Source organism: Dendrobates tinctorius, unplaced genomic scaffold, assembly GCF_039654945.1.
Source record: "Dendrobates tinctorius isolate UK_male_01 unplaced genomic scaffold, ASM3965494v1 ptg000192l, whole genome shotgun sequence".
NCBI classification, from domain to species: Eukaryota; Metazoa; Chordata; class Amphibia; order Anura; family Dendrobatidae; genus Dendrobates; species Dendrobates tinctorius.
The window spans coordinates 3,892,254-3,917,952 of record NW_027361859.1 but is presented as its reverse complement, the minus strand read 5'-3'; the positions used below and the strand labels follow the sequence as shown (position 1 = coordinate 3,917,952).

The following is a 25,699-nucleotide window of genomic DNA, read 5'->3' as shown; positions in this document are numbered from 1 at the left end:
GACTATGGGATGGAGGATAATTATAATTTGGTATAACTATCCACAGTTAGTTACTACGCCCGGGCAGCGCCGGGCTCTTCAGCTAGTGTATTATATATATATATATATATATACACACACACACACACACATATATATGTACATATGCACACACACACATATATATATATCTATGGCATAGTAACTAACTGCGGTTGGTTATAGCAAATTATAATTATCCTCCATCCCATAGTCCCGTGCCCATATACCCATCATACATATCCACGATCCCATAGGCCCTTGCCCATATACGCATCATACATATCCTCCATCCCATAGTCGAGTGCCCATATACCCATCACACATCCTCCATCCCTGTGCCAAATTTTGTGACTGTAGCTGCGACGGTGCGGATGCCAATCCCGGACATACACACACACACACACACACACACACACATACACACATTGAGCTTTATATATTAGATACACACATCTATGTGTTTGTGTGTATATAGGCTTATATAGGTGAGGCTTATAAAGCAGGCGATATTACTGAATTCAAGAAACTTAGGAACTCGCTATCTAAAGAGATCAAGTTAGCCAAACACGAGTATGCAAAGATTCTGGAGGAAAGGTTCTCATCAAAAGATACTAGATCTGCATGGAGAGGATTAAGAGAGGTCACCAATTATAAAAGCCACCCCACTATAGTGAACCCCAGCAGAAGTCTGGCAGTAGAGTTAAATGAATTCTACTGCAGATTTGAGGCAAGCTCTACACACAGTGGCTATTCATCTCTAAGCTCCTCAGTCTGTTCATATAAAGATCATTCATTGTGCAACACCCAAGTAGTGATCTCCGAGGCAGAGGTGATACGCATCCTGAAGGGACTTAAGGTCAAAAAGGCACCTGGCCCTGATGGTGTATCTCCAATGTGTCTGAAAGTATGTGCTACCCAGCTTGCCCCTATACTGACAAATATATACAATGTGTCACTGAAAAAGTGCGTTGTACCTCAGTGTTGGAAAAGTTCCACAATTATCCCTGTCCCCAAGAAAGTGGGATCCTCTGAGTTGAACGACTATAGACCAGTAGCACTCACATCTGTAGCTATGATAGTCTTCGAAAGAATTATGATGTCCCACCTGATAAAATTCACGCAGAAGCTATGGGACCCGCTTCAGTTTGCCTATAAGGAGAATCGTTCGGCAAACGACACTGTCAATCTGGCACTGAAGTACATTTTGGATCATACAGATGAACTGCACTCATATGTCCGGATTCTTTTCATGGACTTTAGCTCAGCGTTCAATACCATTGATCCGAATTTACTTCATAAGAAAATGGTAGCTCTTGGAGTCCCTCTCAACTTATGCTTGTGGATTTATAACTTCCTGACAGCCAGGATACAGAGTGTAAAAGTTGGACCATTCACTTCGGACACCTTGGTCACAAACATCGGGGCACCTCAGGGGTGTGTTTTGTCCCCGTTACTGTTTTCTCTCTATACGAATGATTGCATCTCTTCAGCAGACTCAGTAAAAATCTTGAAATTTGCCGATGATATGACACTGATTGGTCTCATCAGGGGAAATGCTGAAGACTTGTCTCGGAGTGAGGTGAAAAGAATATGTGACTGGTGTAAAGCCAATAATCTTGTACTCAACACTAAAAAAACTGCTGAGATGGTTGTGGATTTTAGGAAGGATCAACATGAGATACTTCCACTCTACATCCATGACGAAGTGGTTCTTAGGGTCACAGAGACCAAATTCCTTGGTGTTATCATCTCTCATGATCTTAAATGGGGGAAAAACGTGAATGCTGTTATAAGAAAAGCACAACAGAGGATGTTCTTCCTGCGTCAGCTGAAAAGATATGGTTTGTCTAAGAATCTGCTGATCTTATTCTGTAATGCTGTCATCAGATCTGTGATTTGTTCCTCTCTGATAGTCTGGTATGGGGGAGCCACTGCGCATGACAAACTCCGCTTACAAAGGACTTTCAGAACAGCAGAGAATTATAGGTTCCCCCCTGCCTAAAATCCAGGATCTTTATGATAAGAGTATTCGATCCCACGCATTGAAAATTTCATCCGATCCCTCTCACCCGGGACACTCCTCATTCCAACTACTCCCTTCAGGACGTCGCTTCAGAGTCCCCAAATGCAGCACCAACCGCCATATGAACAGCTTCTATCCACTCTCTGTTAAACAATTAAATCGTCATGTGTAGACTATATACTGTATCTGTCTTGTTAGATGTTACTTGTTGTATCTGTTGTTATATATTATGTTGCCTCTTTGCCACAAAGAATTCCTTGTATATATGTAATATGTACTTGGCGATAATAAATTTGATTGATTGATTGATACACACACACACACACACACACACACACGTGTGTATATATATATATATATATATATGTATATATATGTGTGTGTGTGTGTGTGTGTGTGTGTGTGTCTGTATATACACACATTATATATATATACAGTGGGGCAAAAAAGTATTTAGTCAGTCAGCAATAGTGCAAGTTCCACCACTTAAAAAGATGAGAGGCGTCTGTAATTTACATCATAGGTAGACCTCAACTATGGGAGACAAACTGAGAAAAAAAAATCCAGAAAATCACATTGTCTGTTGTTTTTCATTTTATTTGCATATTATGGTGGAAAATAAGTATTTGGTCAGAAACAAAATTTCATCTCAATACTTTGTGATATATCCTTTGTTGGCAATGACAGAGGTCAAACGTTTTCTGTAAGCCTTCACAAGGTTGCCACACACTGTTGTTGGTATGTTGGCCCATTCCTCCATGCAGATCTCCTCTAGAGCAGTGATGTTTTTGGCTTTTCGCTTGGCAACACGGACTTTCAACTCCCTCCAAAGGTTTTCTATAGGGTTGAGATCTGGAGACTGGCTAGGCCACTCCAGGACCTTGAAATGCTTTATGAAGCCACTCCTTCGTTGCCCTGGCGGTGTGCTTTGGATCATTGTCATGTTGAAAGACCCAGCCACGTTTCATCATCAATGCCCTTGCTGATGGAAGGAGGTTTGCACTCAAAATCTCATGATACATGGCCCCATTCATTCTTTCATGTACCCGGATCAGTCGTCCTGGCCCCTTTGCAGAGAAACAGCCCCAAAGCATGATGTTTCCACCACCATGCTTTACAGTAGGTATGGTGTTTGATGGATGCAACTCAGTATTCTTTTTCCTCCAAACACGACAAGTTGTGTTTCTACCAAACAGTTCCAGTTTGGTTTCATCAGACCATAGGACATTCTCCCAAAACTCCTCTGGATCATCCAAATGCTCTCTAGCAAACTTCAGACGGGCCCGGACATGTACAGGCTTAAGCAGTGGGACACGTCTGGCACTGCAGGATCTGAGTCCATGGTGGCGTAGTGTGTTACTTATGGTAGGCCTTGTTACATTGGTCCCAGCTCTCTGCAGTTCATTCACTAGGTCCCCCCGCGTGGTTCTGGGATTTTTGCTCACCGTTCTTGTGATCATTTTGACCCCACGGGGTGGGATTTTGCGTGGAGCACCAGATCGAGGGAGATTATCAGTGGTCTTGTATGTCTTCCATTTTCTAATTATTGCTCCCACAGTTGATTTCTTCACTCCAAGCTGGTTGGCTATTGCAGATTCAGTCTTCCCAGCCTGGTGCAGGGCTACAATTTTGTTTCTGGTGTCCTTTGACAGCTCTTTGGTCTTCACCATAGTGGAGTTTGGAGTCAGACTGTTTGAGGGTGTGCACAGGTGTCTTTTTATACTGATAAGTTTAAACAGGTGCCATTACTACAGGTAATGAGTGGAGGAAAGAGGAGACTCTTAAAGAAGAAGTTACAGGTCTGTGAGAGGCAGAAATCTTGATTGCTTGTTTCTGACCAATTACTTATTTTCCACCATAATATGCAAATAAAATGAAAAAAAAACCAGACAATGTGATTTTCTGGATTTTTTTTTTCTCAGTTTGTCTCCCATAGTTGAGGTCTACCTGTGATGTAAATTACAGACGCCTCTCATCTTTTTAAGTGGTGGAACTTGCACTATTGCTGACTGACTAAATACTTTTTTGCCCCACTGTGTGTGTGTGTATATATATATATATATATATATATATATATATATATATATATATATATATTGTGGTGTAGTTACCACTGTGTCGGCTAGGGGGCGCTGTGTGGGTGTCCCAGGACGGGTGTACAGGGACATTCAGTGTGGTAACAGGAGCAGGGTCCTAAATGACCATTGTGGGTCTCAAGGTGGGTGGCCTTGGGATGCAGGCTCCAGGGTGTATTGATCAGCAGAGGTACTGCTGATCTTTCTGTTACACTGTGTCAGGGAAGCCTGTGTGTCTATACAACCTTTGGTGATGTCATAGCCATGTGATCCCCTTTGGGTGTGGTTACAGGGCTATGTAATTGAGGTGTTTGGCACATGTGAGAGTGTGGAGGGAGTCTGTCTGAGTGTGGACAGACTTCCATGTGTCCAGGTGGGACACTACAGAGAGTGTATATGGGGAGGACTACAGCTCCCAGCATGTGCTGAGACTCTCAGTCCGAGTCTGAAGCCACGGACATTTCTGTTCCTTTGCCTGAAGTGAAGGTTACATTTCAGTGTTATGCTGTCTATGGTTTATGGAGTAATAAACCTGGTGAAATTTTAAAGGAACGTGCCTCATGTTTGTCTCCCGCTGCACCTAAGCGAGTCAAATCCCTACAATTGGTGACAGACTGCGGGCAGCGACTCCCAGAAGCACGTGTGGCAGCGCTGGCGATTCTGAGCCAGGAGAGCAGACGGTCTGACAACCGTGAGTAATACTGACCGAGGTCAGAGAAAGTGACTGTATTAATATTTGTGGGATACCTCTGAGGAGAAGAGGCGTCCAGGAACCTGTGTGGCCGACACAGGTAACAGACAGGAGTCTGTGTTGCACTGACCAGGGTCAGTGAGAGACTGTGTTCCTGGAGGGGTCAGTGAGCAAGGTCCTGGAGGGTCAGTGTTGGGAGGTTCTGGGAGAGGAATCGGATCCCTGGAACACGTGATATGACCTTGGACCTGATGAGGCGTGTGTTGGGCAGTCTCAGGCGGAGACGGATGTCCTGAAGAGCACCCGCTGAGCCCCTGGACCTGGTGAGGCTGGTGTGTTGGGAGACCCTGGGAGGAGGGTCGGCTCCCTGAATAGCACCCGGTGCGCCCTGTGTGTTGGACGGTCTCAGGTGGAGACGGTACGTCCTGAGTGGCACACGAACAGGACATGTGAGAGACTGTGCATGTGTTTTTTTTTCTTTTTTTTTTTTTTTCTTTTCCTCTGCAAAACCTGAAGGTGCTTGCTGTGGCTCAGTGGGGTCACGAAGGTCTCGCAGCACAGGGACCTGGTGTTTTCTTTAAGGGATCTGCCCTGGGAGCATTGGTAGCAGACGCTGTCTGTCTACACCATCCTGCTGCAGCTTTATTGCATGTGACTAAGCGGATACAGCAGTTGTGGCTTTACACAACTATTAAGGGTGAGTACCCTGTATTATTGCTGCATAACCCATTATACCTGCACTGGTAAGGCCCTATGGGCGCGCTTTTGTGGCTTTTTTATCTTTGAGGGTGACAAGCGGCTTCCAGTAACCCGGCGGGGTTACGAAGGTGACAAGCGGCTTCCGGTGGATCGGCGGGTCCACGAAGATGGCGCAGCAGGAGCTGCAGTGACACCAGCCGCTGTGTATGTGTGTGAACAGCAGCCGGAGGTGCCGGTGATCAGTGACAGCAGGAGCTGTGGTGGTGCCAGCAAAGACTTGTGTGGTATCGTTAAAAGACAAACTGTACTGTGTGAACTGTGGCCTAAGAGGTTCTGCAGGACGGACATGGGGAAATCCCAAAAGGGGGCGGTGACCCAAAAGGGAGTGGTAACCAAAAAAGGGGTGGAGTCCCAAAAGGGGGCGGTGACCCAAATTAGAGTGGTAACCCAAAAAGGGGTGGAGTCACAAAAGGGGGAGGTGACCCAAATTGGAGTGGTAACCCAAAAGGGGGTGGAGTCCCGAAAGGGGGCGGTGACCCAAATTGGAGTGGCAACCCAAAGCGGGGTGGTGGTCCAGAAAGGGGCCAAGTTTGAAGAAGTGACAGCACTAGGTGACTCAGTAGGTACGTCTGGAGTACCGCAGTGTATGTGCAGGTCTTTTTCAGAATGTGGAATATCCTTTCCAGGTAGTAATGACGGGCCACAGATGTGTACAGTGATGCTGCACCGGGAAGGAGCCTTTGGTCAGCTGGACTCAGAGAGTCAGGTGACTCTGACAGGAACGCCTCTCGTTTTCTCTCTGGCCGAGAAAAACGTCAGGGTTCGCTGTAAACACGGGGTCACGGTGAACTACGCAGTAGACAGAGTAGTGTTTGAGGGGACCAAAGGTGGTGAGTGCCAAGGTAGAGGAATACCACGGGACTTAGTCTATGCCTGGGAGAGGGGCCGGGACTTTCTTTTGTTTGATGACGTTTGGTCTGACGATGGAGATGCTTCGACTGTGGGGCAAGCAGACACTGAGACAGTGACGGCTCCTGACATGGACAGGTCAGAGGTAGAACTGACCAGAGGAAGAAGTACATCTGCCCAACTGACGGACCTGACGTCTCGTGATAAGACAGATGGTGGGCTGGGAGATGAGACTACTGGACTAGACACATTGGTGCTGGACGGTAACTGGAGGGTTCACTCGACTGGTGTGACTGACCCAGTGGTACCCTTTAACGATATAATTAAAGAGGTAGTGGTGAGACACGTGCTGGCCAAAAGAGAACAAGATCATGAGATACAGCTGATAAAGGAGACTGTAACAGAACATGTCGAACGGGAAAGAGTCCTAAGGCAAGCAGCTGAGCACAGAGTGGATGAGCTGGAGAAGGAAGTCTCTGAGCTCAGAGGTCACCTGTCAGCGTGTAAAACCATGAACAAGACCCTGTTGGAAGATATGGAGGTGCTCAGAGAGGCCCAAGAGAAGCATCAACAGGAGATTCTCAGGAGAGAGGATCAGCGTCGCTACCTGGCAGAGGAGCGAGATAAAGTTCTGCAAGAACTCAGTGGAGTAGTAAAAGGTCTTCTACAGGAGAAGAAGTGGATGGGTGAAGACGTACAGCGGCCGTGCCCGACTGACAGCAAGGCAGAACTGCCAAAGCCCATCTTGGAAAAGGGTCCTGAAGACTGTAAATCTCAGGAAGATGGTGAACCAAGAGCTGCACAAGACAGTCACCCGGTCTTGGCAGATACCTTGAGGGAAGTGTCCGTGGGGAACCCAGAGCCATCTGTCCAGGATGAGAGCAAGTCCATGACCTTCAAGTGCGTGATGGAGGTACCCGAAGACGTGCGAGAAGCGTGTGCCAGCGAAGGTGTGCATGAGACCTTTAAAAAGGCAGTAAAGGCCTATAGTGTGAGCTGGGCACCAGAAACAGACCAGTTGGTGATACTGGCAGAAACGGAAGACACAGAGAGAAGGGTGGCTGTCCTGAAGGAGATGCACCTACAATGTCTCCGCACGAAACAGATGCTCGTGGAGCGTAATAGGAAAGCCGCTCGACGTCTGGAGCTTGCAAGGGAAGCACAAAGTCGGCTGGGCTTTGTGGAAGACATAATTCCGGTACCCAGAAATCTGGTGGGGAAAGTCGTTGGCAGACTTGGAAAAGTGATGCAGGAGATGGTGAATCGGTCCTGTGTGAAGAGAGTGAGGATCCCACCTGCTGGTGAAATCCAAGTCGTTATTGAAGATGACATGGTTCCTGTCATTGTGGTTGGTTCGGTGGAAAGCATTGGGAAGCTTCGCATGCTCCTGGAATATCGGGTAGCGTACCTGAAGGAGATTGAGCAGCTAAGACAGGATCGACTGCAGATGAATGAGCAGATAGAGAACGTCAGGTGGCGTCCACCTCCAACCCAAGGTGTAAGGACCCGAAGGGATCCTCCAAGGAATGAAAGGACAGGTAGTCGAAGGCAAGAACGTCGAGAGTCCGCAAGTGGCCGTTCTAATCGTAGTAACATAGGCACGAGACCCGGTGGTGGACATAGTGACAGAGGGTCAGACTCAGACCAGCCAGTTGGCCCAGCTGGACGTGGGACTCATGACAGTGTGAACTGGGAGAGCCGGCCGGTGAGAGAAAGGTCGGGTGACGGAGCGCACTGCAAACAGGTGGAGACTAAAGAGTGTCTGATCACACTGACGGACGTTGACGGGAAGGCCAAAGCCCAAGGCCGAGATACTGACCGCTGGGGGCGGGGGAGGCCTAACGTGAATATGAGGCAGTTTGACTACCGAAACAGACGGAGATGGTCCTCTCGACTTGTAGGGCAAGGTGACATGGGTGCCAGGTCTCAAGATACCTGGGTGATGTCATGTGTTCAACCCCACAAGTTTGAACAGAGGGGGGAGGTATGTGGTGTAGTTACCACTGTGTCGGCTAGGGGGCGCTGTGTGGGTGTCCCAGGACGGGTGTACAGGCACATTCAGTGTGGTAACAGGAGCAGGGTCCTAAATGACCATTGTGGGTCTCAAGGTGGGTGGCCTTGGGATGCAGGCTCCAGGGTGTATTGATCAGCAGAGGTACTGCTGATCTTTCTGTTACACTGTGTCAGGGAAGCCTGTGTGTCTATACAACCTTTGGTGATGTCATAGCCATGTGATCCCCTTTGGGTGTGGTTACAGGGCTATGTAATTGAGGTGTTTGGCACATGTGAGAGTGTGGAGGGAGTCTGTCTGAGTGTGGACAGACTTCCATGTGTCCAGGTGGGACACTACAGAGAGTGTATATGGGGAGGACTACAGCTCCCAGCATGTGCTGAGACTCTCAGTCCGAGTCTGAAGCCACGGACATTTCTGTTCCTTTGCCTGAAGTGAAGGTTACATTTCAGTGTTATGCTGTCTATGGTTTATGGAGTAATAAACCTGGTGAAATTTTAAAGGAACGTGCCTCATGTTTGTCTCCCGCTGCACCTAAGCGAGTCAAATCCCTACAATATATATATATATATATATATATATATATTCTCAAATTCAAAGAAGCTTTATTGGCAGGACTAAATACCCATTAGTTTTCCAAAGCAAGTGTACAAAAGGGAATGGGGATAGGGACAGTAGGGATGTTGGGTAGGGGCTGTAGGAAAGGTGGATGGGGGCAGATCCAGGGTGAGGCTATAGAAGTCCATGGCATAGGGAAGGTGGACGGGGGGATAGGGGGCAGGTCCAGGATGGGGCTATAGAAGTCCATGGCATAGGGAAGGTGGATGGAGGGGATGGGGCAGATCCAGGGTGGGGGCCATAGAAGTTCATGGCATATCATAGTTCTCTTTCTCGCAGTCTATGACATTCGCTCACATATTGCGCTGCTATTTCCACTGCTCTCTCTTCTTCTCCCAGCAGGATATATGTTTTCTCTTCCTCCTTCATGGTGATGAAATCCGGGAAGAGATGTGAGAGTCTCCTGAAGTGAGTGTCCCTCACTGCTGAGTATTTGGAGCAGTTTAGCAGGAAGTGGGTCTCATCCTCCAGGGCCTCCTGGTCACAGTGTTGGCATGGTCTTTCCTCCCTGGGCTTGTAACTCTGACTGTGTCAGCCGGATTCGATGGCCACACTGTGGGCACTGAGTCTATATCGGCTCAGGATCTTGCGGTCTCTGGGGTCTGGGAGTTTCTCCAGATATGGGGCCAGTCTGTAGTCTCTCTGTAGACTCTGGTACATGGTCAGTTTCTGTGAGCTGAGGATGTCGTTCTTCCAGTCACTTACGTACCTCTCCGGGCCTTCGTCTACCATCTTCCTGATTCTGGATTTTGTCAGGTTGTTGTGATTGGTGTTCTGGTCAGGTTGGGTTTGGGTGAGCTGTTCCAAGGGTCCTGGTTTTTCTGTTCCACCTACATGTGTCAGGGCTGTATGGTGATGGGAGCTTGGATTGCTCCTACGTAGGTGAGCCTGGAATGACAGTGCCCTCTTTAGAACCGTTAGGTGTAGAGGGAATCTGCCCAGCTCGGCCCGGCAAAGCACTGTTGGAGGTGCTCCGATGGACTTGGAGAAGGTGCTTGCAGAATTCCAGGTGGAATATTTCTGTTGGGCTGGAATCCCACCTTGACCAGTCTGGGTAGGTGTGAGGACCCCAGACTTTGCTGCCATACAGGAGGATTGGGGCGAAGACAGAGTCGAAGATTTTTAACCAGACCCTCACTGGTGGCTTCAGATGGTAGAGTTTCCTTCGGATGGCATAGAAGGTATTGCAGACCTTGTCTTTCAGGGTCTCTATGGCTTGTTTGAAGCTCCCTGACCGGTGAATCTTTAGGCCCAGGTAGGTATATTTGTCGGTTCCTGTAAGGGCGCAGTTGTTGATGACAAATGAAGGGTGCTGGTCTGATTTTCTCTCTCTCTTCTGGAACACCATGATGTTGGTTTTCTTTAGTTTGACTGGTAGTGCCCAGGTGGAGCTCAATTTCTCTAAGGTTTTCAGGCTGTCTTGGAGGCCTTTCTCGGTTGGTGACAGAAGCAGCAGGTCATCTGCATACAGCAGGAATTATACACACACACACACATAGTCACGGCAAGTCTTTATTGCTCCACCACCACAACCCCTTTGCATGTGAGACCAATGCCCAAACCCCATAATCTCCTTATCTAACATCACTGAAGGGGAGCTTGCTCATCTTCTCTCCAAATCACACCTCACCACTTGTGCACTTGACCCGATCCCATCCCACCTCCTCCCCAACCTCACCACCACTCTTATCTCATCCCTAACCCACCTCTTCAACCTATCACTAACTTCTGGCACCTTCCCTTCTGCTTTCAAACATGCCACAATCACACCAATCCTTAAAAAGTCAACCCTCGATCCAACAGCCACATCCAGCTATCGCCCAATATCGCTGCTCCCATTCGCTTCTAAACTCCTGGAGCAGCACTTCCACGCTAAACTTTACTCCCACCTCTCATCTAACTTGCTCTTTGACAATCTACAATCTGGCTTCCGCCCCCATCATTCCACTGAGACAGCCCTGACCAAAATTACCAGAGACCTACTTACAGCCAAAGCTAACGGACAATACTCTATACTCCTCCTTCCTAGACCTGTCCTCTGCTTTCGACACAGTTGACCACTGCCTCCTATTACAGATCCTCTCCTCCTTTGGCATCAAAGACCTTGCCCTATCCTGGATCTCCTCATACCTTTCCAACCGCACATTCAGTGTCTCCCACTCCCAAACTACCTCCTCATCCCACTCTCTCTCTGTTGGAGTCCCGCAAGGCTCTGTTCTAGGACCCCTACTCTTTTCAGTCTATACACTTGGCCTGGGGCAACTCATAGAGTCCCATGGATTCCAGTACAACCTTTATGCCGATGATACTCAGATCTACCTCTCTGGCGCAGACGTCACCTCTCTGCTCTCCAGAATCCCAGAGTGTCTATCAGCCATATCCTCCTTCTTCTCCTCTCGCTTCCTCAAACTCAATGTGGACAAATCTGAACTAATCATCTTTCCCCCATCCCACAGATCTTCCTTACCCGACCTTTCTATAACAATTGACGACATCACACTTTCCCCCGTAACGGAGGTCCGCTGCCTCGGAGTAACCCTTGACTCTGCCCTGTCCTTCAAACCGCACATCCAAGCTCTCTCCACCTCCTGTTGCCTCCAGCTCAAAAATATCTCCAGAATCCATCCCTTCCTCAACCCTCAATCTACTAAACTACTTGTGCATGCCCTCATCATATCCCGCCTCGACTACTGCAACATCCTTTTCTGTGGCCTCCCTGCTAACACCCTTGCACCTCTCCAGTCCATCCTCAACTCTGCCGCCCAACTAATCCATCTCTCTCCTCGCTACTCCTCCACTTCTCCCCTCTGCAAATCTCTTCACTGGCTCCCATTCCCTCAGCGTATCCAATTCAAATTACTAATACTGACCTACAAGGCCATCTACAACCTGTCTCCTCCATACATCTCTGAACTAATCTCCCGATACTTCCCTGTTATGATTGAGTCACCGTAGGAGGCAAAAACAGAAATGCTAGCTAAGTCCAGAAAACCAGAGAGGTTGGCAGCTATCGGATTGCAGACCCCTGATCCTATCCACAACAACTAACAGTAGCCGTGGGGGGTTCCTACGATGCCCTAGACCCCTCGATCACAGCCAGAGAATTAAATAGGTCGAAAGAAAGAAAGGGGAAAGCTAAACTGCCCCAGAGCAGAGCCCAAAGCAAAAGACAGCCCCCAACATATAATGACGGTGAAGCAAGATGAAAACACTAACACAGACAGAAAGATAGACTGAGCAAAGACGGGGCCCAAGCTAACTAGATAGGAAAGGACAGGAAGGCTGCTATCTGCAATCCGTGAAAAACCCTATGAAAATAAGAGCCAACAGACTGACAGTGAAAAAGGCCCTGAAGACGCTAGGCTTCAAAAAAGCTATTTCAGTACTCAGGAATATTCTGAAGACAGAGCAGCCGGCAAAAGGAGATTCAGCTCACCCAGCAGGGAATGGCAGAATCCAGAAAAGCAAGGAAAACAAAAACAAAACACTAATGCTAACAGGCAAAGCAGAAAACTTAGCTTTAGAGGAGCAGGAATCAGACTGGTGTCCTAGAAGTCCACAGAGAAATCACCCGCAGGGCAGAAGGGCGTCGGCAGCCTTATATCCAGTCCGTGACTCCACTCAGCCAGTCATCCTCATTAGGCTCAGGTGCCTGATAATCAGGCTCATTACCTTCCTTTACCAGAATAGGGAGGTCACCAGACCTCAGTGACGAAGGGGAAAATGAACTCACAACACTTCCCCTCACGTAATCTCTGGTCCTCCCAAGACCTCCTTCTCTCCTCCACACTTATTCGCTCCTCACCCAGCCGCTTCCAAGACTTCTCCTGAATAGCCCCCATCCTCTGGAATTCCCTGCCCCAACACGTCCGGCTATCATCCACACTCGGATCCTTCAGACGCAACCTGAAAACCCACCTTTTCAGGATAGCCTACAGCCTGCAATGATCCCCGCTGCCTTCTCACCACTACTGGAGCTACCGCCTCCTAATCACTGGAGCTGCTGCAACCCCCCCAACCTACTGTCTCCTTCCCCACCATCCTGTAGCATGTAAGCCCGAAAGGGCAGGGTCCTCTCTCCCTATATGACTGTGACTGTTAGTTTGTTTACTGTAAGTGATATCTGTAATTTGTATGTAACTCCTTCTTATGTACAGCACCATGGAACCAATGGTGCTTTATAAATAAATAATAATAAATAATAATAATACACACATACAGCTCTGGCAAAAATTAAGAGACCACTGTAAAATGTTCAGTTTGTCTGATTTTTTTCTTCATAGGTATGTTTTTGAGTAAAATGTAAATTGCTCTTTTATTCTATAAACTATTGACAACATGTCTTCGAATTTCCAAGCAATAAATTTCATATTTATTTTCAGAAAATGAGAAATGGTCAAAATAACAAAAACATGCAGTGCTTGCAGACCTCAAATAATGCTAAGAAAACAAGTTCATAATCATTTAGACACAACAATACTAACTAAGAGTTCAGAAATCAATATTTTGTCGAATAACCATGATTTTTAAAAACAGCTTTCATGCGTCTTGGCATGCTTCCCACCCGTCTTTCACACTGCTTTTGGGTGACCTTATGCCACTCCTGGTACAAAAATGTAAGCAGTTCTTTGTTTGATGGCTTTTGACTATCCATCTTCCTCTTGATTACATTCCAGAGGTTTTCAATGGGGTTCAGGTCTGGAGATTAGGCTGCCCATGACAGGGATTTGACCTAGCTGTATGGCATGGCACATTGTCCTGCTGGAAAAACAGTTCTCAGAGTTGGATAATAGTGCCTGAGCAGAAGGAATCAACTGTTTTTCCAGGATAACCTTGTATGCGGCTTGATTCATATGTCATTCGCAAAGATGAACCTGCCCAATTCCAGCCTTGCTGAAGCATCCCCAGATCATCACCGATCCTCCACCAAATTTCACAGTGGGTGCAAGACACTGTGGCTTGTATGCCTCTCCAGGTCTCCGTCTAACCATCAGACGACCAGGTGTTGGGCAAAGCTGAAAATTAGACTCATCAAAGAAGATTACCTTACTCCAGTCCTCTATGGTCCATTCCTGGTCTTTGGTAAACTTCAGCCTGGCTCTCCTTGGCTTCTCATTGACTAAAGGCTTTTATCTAGCTTTACATGACTTGAGCCCTGCCTCTAGGAGCCTGTTATGAACTGTTCTTGCCATGCACTTCACCCCAGCTGCCATTTGCCATTCCTTTTGTAGGTCACGTCATGTCATCCTGTGGTTGAATAAGATGACGGTCATCCCAGTAAGTGGGGAGCCGTTCTGTAGCTTTGTTGTTCCCAATGTCTGCTGCTTGACCTTCTTGTAATGGACTGCTGTCTTAGAAATTTTAAGAATGGAGGCAACATGACGCTCACTGTATCCCTCTGCTAGTAAAGCCAGAATTGAGCTCTTCTTTTCCTCACTCAAGACTTTTCTTTTCAACTCCTTTGGCATGGTTAAAAGTTATTTTTTCATTCCTATTACTTTTAGGATATTACTAGCACTTGTTTAGCCATCCAGCTTGTACTATTTCAAGAGGATTGTGAACACCACAGCAGGGTTTTTTATACTTTCCTTTGTTAAATAAGAATTGGTTGAAGAGATCACCTAATCAGAAGCACATTACGTAGAATGAGGTGTACTATGCTTGGAATTCAACTGACACTGGAATGGAATGGCTGTCAGACATGTAGAGAAGCTGATTTTTATACAACTGTGCAGTGGTCTCATAATTTTTGCCAGAGGTGTACATAAATTATATATATACCTACATCTATCTAGCTATATACAGTATACAGCAGGGGGTTGTAGATGAGCAAGGGTCAGATGTAATGTTAGCGTGCAAGCTCTTTTTCCCTAACCTTCAATTTATAATGAAGCCATGCTTCAATCCTCAGTGTGAGGGTGACATGTCCCCTCTCAAAAGATGGCACCATAGTAATAAAGGTTAGATAAAACTTTCATAGGCTCCCGCATGTAGTCATTAAAAGCTTTGTATATCTTTACAATACCACGTTTTTGGTATATTAACTTACCAGCAGTGCCGCAGATAATCTGCTTTTCTGTCTTCCCTTTGGTATATTACGTTAGGAGATCTTCTGACTCATGGAGCAGCAGCAGCTGGATGTTCTTATCAGCCTCTTTAAGAGTTGTGCTTTTCAAAACCCCATAAGGAGAGTGCGTATCACAACACTAATGCTCCATGTATCCGATTAAAGCCCTATAGTGCGCTCTTTTGTCATGCCGCAACCTATTAAAGGGAATCTGTCACCACTTTCTGGGGAAATCATGTAAAAATATCATTCAATTTAGTGTCACCTCTGCATCATACTTTTGGTACCCCTGGCCTTGACTCCCCATCAATGATACATAAATATCATTTTTATTCCTCCCGATGGGCGGGGCTTATTGTCCGTCTCTTTCCCCCTCCTGGCTTGCTCTATGCATTCCTTTCGGGTAATTCCTGCGTTCGCGTACGCATTCAAATAGTCTCTCACGTGTGCAGTATGCTTTACCCAACTGTGGGTAAAGCCGAAAAACAGTATTATGCATGATATCGCAAAAAATATACTGCTTTGAAGAGCGCTGCTTGTGATGTAGGTTCACAAAACAGAGTACAAATTCAATAAAAAGTCTGCAAAATCGAAAAAAAGATTGTACCAAATGGTGAACAATAGAGAGTCTACTACTCACCTGAGCGGTTATCTGTAGGAATCTCTTTTTTACACCTCTCATCACTTCTCACATATATCTCTGTAGTATTAATATGGGTCAGATCTTCATCCTGAAACACATATTGTGTGAAGGGTTAATACTAAAATCAGAGCTGAAGTTTCGTTTTGTCCATTCTCTGAAGGTTTCGTTTCTTCATTTTTGTTGCTGTAAGATAAATTTTTATAATTGGCATGGGCTGTCATGAAACCAGACTGTTCCCATCTGTACAAGATAAGGGAGGCGGGGGTGTAAAACTCTGAAGAATATGCCATTATACTACTTTCTATTTGGATACGGACATATATGTAGTTTCCGGTTTTCTTGCAATATTATTGGCTTACAAAGTGAAATGATGCTATTGGTACTTGAGAACCTTGCATAATTAAGCAAAAGATTATAAAAGATGTGACTAAAATAAAGGGGCTTAGTGATCTGCCTCGATCCTCCCGTACAGAGACCCCTCGTCTCCGTGTGGTCATTTGAGTTGCTAGCAACACTCTGTGGATTAATTTGGAAATCACTGGCTCAACCGTGAAGGGTTAATTTAGCCCTCCCTAAATAGCTACCTCGACAGTGGTGCCCAACGTGGGGGCCCCCGAACAGGGACGCCTCTGCCCCTGGAGGACAACAAGACAAAGGACCCTCGGAGCGGACACAGCTGCTGGAAATTTGGGATTGATCATCCCCCACGGCAACCACGGTAAGTTGGCAGTTATACTGTTCAGACTGACCGTTGGTGTGGTTTTCCTGTGCTTGTTGCTGCAAAGAGGATCTGAGGTTTGTCCCCTGGTGGGGTGATTCATGGGTGGAATCATATAGAGGTGTAGTCCCGTTGGGGGCCCAGTGCTCGAACCGTACCTCATAAGGGATGGACACCCCAGATTGACCAGTGATTGTGACTCTCTTTATAGTCAAAATATCTTGAAATTCCCGATCATTATTAGTAATCGGGCGTGGTGAGTGATCGAAGATGGGTAGGATACGTAACTCAGGTATATATATAGATAGATATATATAACCAGAGGTGTCCGGAGGGATAGTCTGAGACGCCCTCCTCCTTTCACCGAGTACCGCGAATTTTGGGCAATCCCAGAGGGGGATTATTGACCCTGTGGAACAGACTGATACGGCCGCTCCAAATCTGTGCACAATTTAAGCCAGGGTATTTAGCTCTAAAGGAGAGAATTATGTTTCTGTGGAAGAAAAAGAAAAGTTTGGAATTGTGTGAAGGATCAGATACTGTTAGTCTTATGATTCAAAGACGAGGAAAGAAATTTGTCAGGAATGCAGGAAAAATATTTTTGATTTTGGGATTTCCTAAGGGCAGGAGGCTACAGCCTACGCTATGGGATGAAGGAGTTAAAAAAATAAAGGGAGATTGACTGATGATGGATTACTTGAAGGCGCTGAGGAATTCCGTGGCTTGGCACTTGAATTGTATAATGAAGGTTATGTGGACATTGAACAGCAAGTGAATTCTGATTGTTTCTGTTACTGCTATGTTGAAGAAGGAAAAATTGTCTATTTGACAGGGACGGGATGTATTGTGGTTCAAGAAAGTGACTGTGGTGTGAGGAAGTGATTGATGCTAATGTGTCAGGCAAATAGTTAAAAGTGATGATTTGAAAGAAGAGGTCTCCCTGCTAGATGACAATTGTACAAGGAGACCGAGAGTCACAGCCCCCACCTCTGCTGACGGTACCTATTATCATCCGCCGCCAGCCTTAGTCCCCGTTATTGCTAGTGGTTGAGTATCAACCCCTTCCATTTACCAGCTCCAGAGGAAAAAAAAAAAAGTTTTCAGAAGACTTTAACCCGCTCTGTTCAGGAGAGAGAGAAAAAAAAAAGAGCAAACAGCAGCCTCTAGCCCCCACCGCAGCTGCGAGCACACAGTGTGCCCTTCAGCCCACACAGCAAACTCTCGCCCCCCCTTCAGACTTCAGCTAGTGGGAACCCTGATCCTCAGCCCCTCCCTGCTAATTCTCGTTACTGCTCAGTTTGTGATCTCTCCCACATGTCCAGTAAATTTATTAGGGGCAGATTTATTATCACAGTTCCGCTCCAGAATACAATTCCAAGATGATGGTCAGATGGTTCTTACGTTACATAACCCCTATGTAGATGAAGACAGTGAGGAAATCTGTATTTTGCATGCCCTTCCTACAGTTATGATGGCCCTGATAGGCTCAGATCCACCCCCAATATTGCCTGAGGATCAATGACTCACCCCATACCTCTCAGAGATACCATCTAAACTCTGGTCAAAAGGGCCAAATGATATAGGGAAAATGCCTGTAGAACCAGTAAAAGTGTTTCTCAAACCTGGTGCCTAATCCACATACTCTTTTGTCCCAAATAACCCAGGATGCTGCTTGGTTTACAGTTATTGATCTTACCAATGCCTTCTTTAGCATTCCGTTACACCAAGACTGCCAGTTTCTATTTGCATTCACTTAGCAGGGACGACAGTTAATATGGACAGTCATGCCACAAGGGGCCCAAAACAGTCCCAACCAGTTTGCAAAAAATATGAGCAGGTGTCTTTTGCCATTGTTGCCACTGTTAGCCTCCTTAAGTATCTAGCAGCACTGAACTGTCGGGTTTCGGCCTCGGGACTTCAGTTCTGCCTTGGTCAAGTGATATTCTTGGGTCACTGTCTCCTTCAGGGTGCCAGACACCTCGCAGAAGAAAGAAAAATAGCTGTCAGCTCCCTTCCTTTCCCAAAAGATGAAACTGAACTCCAGCGTTTTCTTGGATTATGCACTTATTGTTGTCAGTGGATACCGGATGCATCCCGCATAATGCAACCCCTTTACAATGCCTTGAAAGACGGTATAATGAACTATAAGGAAATATGGCAGTGATGAGGATTACCTCCAATATGACTGTTCCCAACTTCTGACTGAAGAAACAGCTACTCCACCAAAGGTCAGCGAGAATCCACTCCCAAATCCAGATCTGGTGTTAAACACGGATGGTTCAAGATATGCTGACGAGTTTGGTAGATTCCACACGGGATATGCTGTTACCACAGAGGACACTGTAGTGCACGCAGCTGCGCTCCTGACCTCACAGTCAGCACAAGAAGCAGAACTCCAGGCTCTGTCTACTGCATGTACTTTGGTCAAGAACAGACGAGCTAATATATACACGGACTCACGGTATGCATTTGGTATTGCTCACGATTTTGGGGCTCTATGGGCCAATCGAGGGTTTATTACTACTGCTGAAACGCCAGTGAAAAATGCTGAAGCTGTTAAAACCCTCATGGACTCGATCAAATTACCTACTCAGGTGGCCATTATCAAAGTTAAGGCGCACGGTCCTAGGACCAGTCCACAGACTGTTGGCAACACATTTGCGGAAATGCAAGCAAAAGCCGCCGCTCTCTTACCCGTTGAACCAACCATACCAACTATGGTGACCACACGCTCTCAGCGTAAACAGTTACAAGAAGCATTGACCCTACAAGAACCTGATGATCTACAACAGACTGAAGTTTTCTGTCGGACCCCGCGAGACCGCTTAATGACGATGTAGAGAATGTCTCCAAAGGAAGAGGTGAAGCAATGGAAGACTGATGGGGCACGAATGGATAATGGTCTCTGGAAAAAGGATTAACTCCCTAAGCGGATGTACCCTGCTATTGCCACATGGGCACATGGACCTACACATCGAGGAAAGAATCAGGCCCTCGCACTGGTGCAAAAATTCTACCGGGCCCCGGTTCTCCAGTTGGCCGGAAGCATTCCCTGTTACCAACATGACTGCAAAAACTACAGCGAAGAAACTGGTGATGGAAGTTATATGCAGATATGGGGTTCCAGAAGTTGTTGAAAGTGATCGAGGCCCGGCCTTTTCTTCTCATGTGTACCAAGAAGTTCTGACAATGCTTGGATCCACTGTAGCCCTCCATACTCCGTACCACCCACAATCCAGTGGGGAAGTTGAGAGGTTGAATGGCACACTGAAGGGACAATTGACCAAAATGATGCAGGAGACTACGGCTCCATGGCCAGAGCTCCTACCCATTGTACTCTATCACATTCGTACTACCCCTATTGCAAAACATGGCCTGTCCCCATATGAGATATTGTTTGGTACTAGGCCCCCAGTTGCAAATTTCCAGCCTCAGCAGTTATCAGAAGAAACTGACCGTGCTGCTCAATGTGTTATTCAGCTTAGTAAAAATATTGCTAACACCTATGTTCTAGTTTCCTCTTCTTTTCCAGATTCAGCAGAAACCGACACCTGTCATAACCTGAAGCCTGGTGATTTGGTAGTCATGAAGAGGCATGTCAGGAAGCACGGACTAGAACCCTTGTATGACGGTCCCTATGAAGTCCTCCTCATCACCCAACAAGTCAATAGCAAATAAAGGGGACATAATGTTTGGTTTTTCGCATTTTCCATATTATTATTGGTAGAAGTTAAAGTTAAAGTTAGAAGATATTCAAAGACTCAGAGATCAATACGATAAAGACAATGATCGTAATAAGGACAGTTGGTGGTCAGACACCTTCTCCTTTCTCAATCCAGCCAATTGGTTTAAGGGAATTGGGGGCTGGATAGCTGGGATCTTACAAAGCTTGTTACACATTGCTGCCTGTATCCTTGTTGTATATGTGATACTAAACTTGTTCTTCGGTGTATTTCTGTATGTATTGGGAAAGTCTGCACTAAGCCAGCTAATGATGATACCAAAGGTGTCGTTGCCCCTGCTCTTCTCTGCACCGATCTCAAAAGGCTACTTGATGAAGATGTTGAAGTCAAGCACATGGCTACCTACAAAAGTTCTCCACCACCGTCATCAAAAATTGTTATTCGTGAACTGCAGTATACAGGGGGGACGGGTGCGCCGCGACAGCCATGACTGATAACACGGCATCAGACATGTGAAGACCAGTACCCCTCAAGCTGTTAGCTTGGGATAGCACCTCTGATGCTGCATATGTGTCAAAAAAATTTATCTAGGGGGGAATGTGAAGGGGTAATACTAAAATCAGAGCTGAAGTTTCGTTTTGTCCATTCTCTGAAGGTTTCGTTTCTTCATTTTTGCTGCTGCAAGATAAATTTTTATAATTGGCATGGGCTGTCATGAAACCAGACTGTTCCCATCTGTACAAGATAAGGGAGGCGGGGGTGTAAAACTCTGAAGAATATGCCATTATACTACTTTCTATTTGGATACGGACATATATGTAGTTTCCGGTTTTCTTGCAATATTATTGGCTTACAAAGTGAAATGATGCTATTGGTACTTGAGAACCTTGCATAATTAAGCAAAAGATTATAAAAGATGTGACTAAAATAAAGGGGCTTAGTGATCTGCCTCGATCCTCCCGTACAGAGACCCCCCGTCTCCGTGTGGTCATTTGAGTTGCTAGCAACACTCTGTGGATTAATTTGGAAATCACTGGCTCAACCGTGAAGGGTTCATTTAGCCCTCCCTAAATAGCTACCTCGACAATTGTAAAAGTCACAGACAGATGGAGAAGTCACATCTATGATCAGCTCTAATCCTGCCATCTCCACAGTTCTCATTACACAAGTATAAAACATATAATACTGGTGTATAAAACAAGACAGAGCACAAGACCTTCACAGCCGTCTACACATCATAGGGGAGATCTCATGACACCTTCTCTCCACCTACCTGATGATCCTGAGGAACAATGGGATCTTCTTGTTTACAATCCTGGGAAGGAAGAGGATGGGGACATCTCTCTGGTGTTGTCCTCTTACTGGATAGAACTGGATGAAACACATACAGGGACTGAATTAATTCTTTACATACAGATAATTATAGGTCGTGTATATTTAGTCCTGTCTATTACCTGGTGATGTGAAAGGCTGGGGAACTTCCAGCATGACGTCGTTGTACAGATCTTTATGTCCTTCTAAATACTCCCACTCCTCCATGGAGAAATAGACGGAGACATCTCGACACCTTACAGGAACCTGACACATACAATGATACCATCATCCCCTGATTCCTTCATAGCGTTACTATATAATGTCCCAGCATTCTCAGCAGTGTCACCTCTCCAGTCAGCAGCTCAATCATCTTGTAGGTGAGTTCTAGGATCTTCTGGTCATTGATGTCCTCATGTATCAGGGGGTGAGGTGGAAGCCCCGTGATTGGGCTCAGGGGTCTTCCCCATCCCTCACACACAGGGTCCTGACAGCGTTCACTAGAGGTCTTCTTCACTACTGTGTAATCCTGGTTATGGAGAGACACATTAATAAATCTCACTACAGACATTTCCAGAGTCCTCACCTCTCCAGTTCTGTCAATCTGTTATTCCCATAGATAAGAATGATGTAATGTGACGTCATCAGAATCTCTCACCTCCCCTGTAAGCCGGAAGAGGATCTCTAGGGTGAGGTGTAATATCCTCTCCACCATCTTGCCTCTGTCCATATCCATCCTTGACGGGTCAGTCAGGAAAATTCTCTTATATATAAGATCTCCACTGACAGGGTCCAGTATTGTGGGACCTGAATGAGAAGATGGAAAATCATAAAGAATCCAATGAAATAATACAATTACTGGAGACTTTGTATTCAGTCACTAGCCGCAGAAGTGATGCTTACATGTACGGCAAGTGACTATTTTAGAAGTGTTTATAGAAGTGATTTTCAGTGTTCACCATTGTGACTGTGGTTTGGGATTTCTATGTGATTTTGGCCGATACATCAACTGTAACTTTATAAAAAGTAGAACATTTGTCTGAAATGTGCTCCAGTTCATCCTAGAGCTACTTTATTTATCACAGATATTTTGGTGCAAATTGGATTTCAATGAATGCCAAAAGACCAAAAAAGAAAAGTGACTTTAAAAAAAAAAAAAGAAGCTCGATAGCATGTGAGCACGAGGACTCGCACATGTCACTCGTGCATCCACAAAACTCTATGCAAATTCAGGCACCCTGTAACAACCCTGCTGGCATCACTGCATGGCCTCCCACTCCCCACACACCAACTTACTCACTGCTCCAGGCCATGCTGTGACTTCTGTCTGTTACCAGCTCCATGATCTGTGCCTCTTGCCTCCTGCCTGATCTCTGCATGCTTCCTGGCTGTGTACATCGGGGGGCGGCGCCAGAACTCTGGTTCTTATGGAATCAGGGTACACCTATCTAATGTGTCCCTGGCCAATTACCAAGAGGCCTCTAGTATTGAGGGCAGCTCCACCCAGTGGAACTTGCCTGTGCAATGTCTTAACTCAGTGTCTTGCTACTGAGTTGCCAATTCCTGTCCTGTGTTTCGCCTTCTCTGGAGGCTTCACTCCTAGCTTTGCCTTGTACCTGTCTGTCCACCCTCCAGGAGGCAAAATATCCTGGTCTCTGTGCTATTGCTTCTGACCTTGTTTACTACTTGTCCTTGCCGCCCTCGAGGAGGCAGTATATCCTGGTCCCTGTGTCTTTGTTCCTGTACCTTGTCTCGTGCCATTACCTTGTCTGAACTCTGTCCTACCTCAGTCTCTTGGTCTCCTCGTCTGTGGCTACTTTCCCTGCAGTGTCTATCCTTGTGTCCTCTCTCTCTGCCTGTGCTCCGCACTCTTGCGGCTCTGCTTCTGCACTGTATTCTTGCTGGCTCTGCCTGTGCTCCGTACTCTTGCTGGCTCTGCCTGTGCTCCGTACTCTTGCGGCTCTGCTTATGGTCTGCACTCTTGCGGTTCTGCTTGAACTCCGTACTCTCGTGGCTCTGCCTACTCTGTAACCTTGTGACTCGGCCTGTGCTCTGTACTCTTGTGGATCTGCCTGTGCTCCGCACTCCTGCGGTTCTACCTGCTGTGTGAACAGGTCTCAACCTGTCCCTTCATCCACCATTCCTTCCTTCCTGCCAGCAGCAGTACCTGCTGTGTGAACAGGTCTCAACCTGTTCCCTCATCCACCATTCCTTCCTGCCAGTATTAGTACCTGCTGTGTGAACAGGACCCTACCTATTCCATACACCACTCCCTCCTGCCCGTGTTCCTATGTCTTTCGAGTTGGTCCCTGCCCTTGTGCCTCAGCCTTGCCCGCCTGCCTATGTCTCAGCGGTGTCCGCCGTGGTCAACTGCCTGTCTGCTAGTTGTGCCTGTCGCCTGTACCTGTCCTAGTGTTTCGTCTCCCCAAGTGGTATCAGCAGCCTCAGCCAGACACCACCATGGAGTGGCACCTGAGCACAAGCCTGACCTCAGTATCGGAGGCTCCAGTGAAAACCAAGGTACCTGTCGTAGTCACGCCCCTTCCAGGGTAGTCTGGGCTGTGGCACAGAGGGGCCACAACCCCCCGGCTCACGCCAATCTTCCAAGGTGCGAGCGCGACACACCCTAGACAAACACAAGCAACGAGAATTTGCGCTCTTCACTAATTATTATTTATCAAATGTCAGAATTTTATAAGTTACTAAAATAATTAAGAGAGAATTACATTCCTGGTTAGATGCGCGTTTGTAGACAATGTTCGGCCCTGGCTGCAGTTATATATTATACTGCGATGTGTTCACCATGGAGTCTACACCTCTGCTACCGGTGCCTAGTATTGGCTGCGGTACTGAGGTCCCGACTCAGAGTTATCACTGTGCTGTCTGTGGTGTTACATAGGACTGCAGGTGACATTACTACATTATCTGTGGTGTTACATAGGACTGCAGATGACATCTACTACATTATCTGTGGTGTTACGTAGGACTGCAGGTGACATCTACTACATTATCTGTGGTGTTACATAGGACTGCAGGTGACATCTACCACATTACCTGTCCTCAGGGTGTTCCCGCTGTTATCTGTGAGGAGGCTTTTTATTCTCTGGTAGAGCAGCGTAATCTACGTCTCACGGTCGCTAATCTTTTTTGGCCCGAACAACACCCCAGTCACCATAACCCCCAAAATGCAAAAAAAAGTGATCAAAGATGAAAATAAAAACTAGAAATAAAGCCGCAATCAGAAAAACCTTGTGGGAAAATAATATCTCCCAGACCCCCAGGACTGCAGAGCCCCAGCTCAGGGTCTCCGGGTCACAGGTCAGACCCCAGCGACCAGCAACGGGGGGAGAACGTGTGTATTCAGGGGGGAAACATGGAGAACGGAACAGCACAGAGATGGTAAAGAGCATTTATTATATGGGGAGGAAAAATGGCCGAGTGTGACCAGCGGCTAATCCTGAGAGAGAATAACGGGGCTCCAGCACCTACCTCCACCTGCAGAGCCGCACTCCACATATATGGCTGCTCTGTGCGCACAGGACCTGGGATGAGGTCACAGGAGGGGAGGAGTCAGGGGTCACATGATCAGGGGCCTCAGTGTATGCAGGACTCTGCTGTGCTGGTTGTCATGGTGCTGGATGAGGGGAAGTTTCTGTGTGGGGTCAGGAGAGGTTTACAGGGGGATGTAGCAGAGCCGTGTGTGTACGAGGTGTACGGAACGGAGCCGTGTGTGTACAAGGTGTACGGAGCAGAGCCGTGTGTGTACGAGGTGTACGGAGCAGAGCCGTGTGTGTACGAGGTGTACGGAGCGGAGCCGTGTGTGTACGAGGTGTACGGAGGAGAGCCGTGTGTGTACGAGGTGTACGGAGCGGAGCCACGTGTGTACGAGGTGTACGGAGCAGAGCCGTGTGTGTACGAGGTGTACGGAGCGGAGCCGTGTGTGTACGAGGTGTACGGAGCGGAGCCGTGTGTGTACGAGGTGTACGGAGCGGAGCCGTGTGTGTACGAGGTGTACGGAGCAGAGCCGTGTGTGTACGAGGTGTACGGAGCAGAGCCGTGTGTGTACGAGGTGTACGGAGCAGAGCCGTGTGTGTACGAGGTGTACGGAGCAGAGCCGTGTGTGTACGAGGTGTACGGAGCGGAGCCGTGTGTGTACGAGGTGTACGGAGCAGAGCCGTGTGTGTACGTGGTGTACGGAGCAGAGCCGTGTGTGTATGAGGTGTACAGAGC

The 25,699-nt window shown here is 46.9% G+C and overlaps 1 protein-coding gene across 1 annotated transcript in view; it reads right to left on the bottom strand.

The window, feature by feature from the left end:
- LOC141055945 (uncharacterized) overlaps positions 1–25,699 on the bottom strand; it is a 136,544-nt gene that overhangs the window by 4,828 nt on the left and 106,017 nt on the right. The window contains exons 9-13 of the mRNA XM_073552643.1: positions 22,128–22,276; positions 21,819–21,998; positions 21,613–21,736; positions 21,432–21,529; positions 15,755–15,845 (exon numbers count right to left, since the gene is read on the bottom strand). Coding sequence (XP_073408744.1) covers positions 15,755–15,845; positions 21,432–21,529; positions 21,613–21,736; positions 21,819–21,998; positions 22,128–22,276 — 642 coding nt within the window. The remainder of the gene's footprint in view (positions 1–15,754; positions 15,846–21,431; positions 21,530–21,612; positions 21,737–21,818; positions 21,999–22,127; positions 22,277–25,699) is intronic.